This window comes from Plasmodium reichenowi, chromosome 12, assembly GCF_001601855.1.
Source record: "Plasmodium reichenowi strain SY57 chromosome 12, whole genome shotgun sequence".
Taxonomy (NCBI): domain Eukaryota; phylum Apicomplexa; class Aconoidasida; order Haemosporida; family Plasmodiidae; genus Plasmodium; species Plasmodium reichenowi.
In genome coordinates this window covers 1478549-1480184 of record NC_033657.1, presented here as the reverse complement: position 1 = coordinate 1480184, position 1636 = coordinate 1478549, and the positions used below count along the sequence as shown (strand labels likewise).

The window sequence follows — 1636 nt, the reverse complement described above, 5'->3', positions numbered from 1 at the left end:
ATTACTTTCACTTTTATTACTTTCACTTTTATTACTTTCACTTTTATTACTTTCACTTTTATTACTTTCACTTTTATTACTTTCACTTTTATTACTTTCACTTTTATTACTTTCACTTTTATTACTTTCACTTTTATTACTTTCACTGCTGACACTCCTACTGCTAACACTTCTCCTTATATACACATTTTTACCTTCATAAGACCCATTTCTTTTATCCTTTTTATTTCTTTTCATGTTATACACACTTGAACTATCTGATGAACTCCATTCCTTCTTTTTTTCCCTGGAACGCTTTGAACTACCCTTTTTTTCTTTATTATTATATTTATCACTACTAATTGAATTATATTCCTCATAAGAATATTTTTTATTTTTTTTTCCTTTTACCTTATCTTTACTTGAATGCATAGAAGACATACTTCCATCTGGAATTTTATTATTATCTTTTCTTATATGACTTGCAACTTTGACCTTTAGTTCTTTTTCATCTTTTTTCTTTTTTATTTTTTCTTTCCTATAATTCGAATCATTTTCTGTATTACTATTATAACTATTGGATGAAGGATAAGAATTATTTCTTCTTTTCTTTTTTTCCTCACGTTTTCTTATTTCTAAACTACTATTATAAGATGAAGACGGGGTCCTCATCCTCTTTCTTTTATTAACATAGTCTGTCGAATAAGACGATGAGGAACCAAACTCTTCCTTTTTCTCTCTTTTTTTTCTTTCATTGTAATTATTATCCACATTTCTTTTGTGATCTTTATCCTTTTTTTTCTTTTCATTTTTTCCACTACTACTCATTTTTCCTTTTTTTTTTTTTTAATTTTTTTTTTTTTTTTTATAGAACAATTTTAAAATAACTATACGATATTCAATGACATTTTACAATATTGTAATAAAATAATATATCACCTGTTATATTATTGCATAAATATATATAATATATATATATATATATATATTTACAATATTTTGATATCACGTATTTATAATATATATATTTATCATTTAATATATTATAATAATTATTATTATTATTTTTTATTTTTTTCGTAGTATATTAATATTAACGTTCAGCACAAAATTGTAAAAAAAAAAAATATATATAAATATAAACATATATATATATATATATATATATTATATATATATGATAGAATTTTTTTAAAAATACTTTAAAAAGGGATAAATATAATATATTATAATAAATTTAGAAATATTGACTCTTCACTTTTTTGAAAAAAAAAAAAAAAAAAAAAGAAAAAAGAATGAAGAATAAATAAAGGAATAAAAAAGGAGAGAAATATAAACTTTAATTAGGATATATAAAATGATCGATTTTTTTTTTTTTTTTTCCCAACATTATTTAAATTGAATCATATATATAAATATAATTATATATATATATATAATATAATATTATAGAAATAATATTAAAAATGAAACATTCCTTTGTAATATTATATTTCTATAATAACAATAAAGCCAAAAAAAATATGTACATATTTGTACATATTTGTACATATTATACATATTTAATTTTTATTTATAAATATATATTAAAATATACTTAATTAAATATATATTTTTTATTATTGTGTTTATGTTTTCTATTTTAACGTATCTTTTT

At 18.9% G+C, this 1636-nt stretch overlaps 1 protein-coding gene across 1 annotated transcript in view; it reads right to left on the bottom strand.

Moving 5' to 3' along the window:
- PRSY57_1237500 (cell cycle control protein, putative) overlaps window positions 1–807 on the bottom strand; it is a gene marked incomplete at both ends in the record, with an annotated part of 2198 nt that extends 1391 nt beyond the window's left edge. Inside the window, one exon of the mRNA XM_020115088.1 lies at window positions 1–807. Coding sequence (XP_019970241.1) covers window positions 1–807 — 807 coding nt within the window.
- Between the last annotated feature and the right edge of the window lie 829 nt (window positions 808–1636).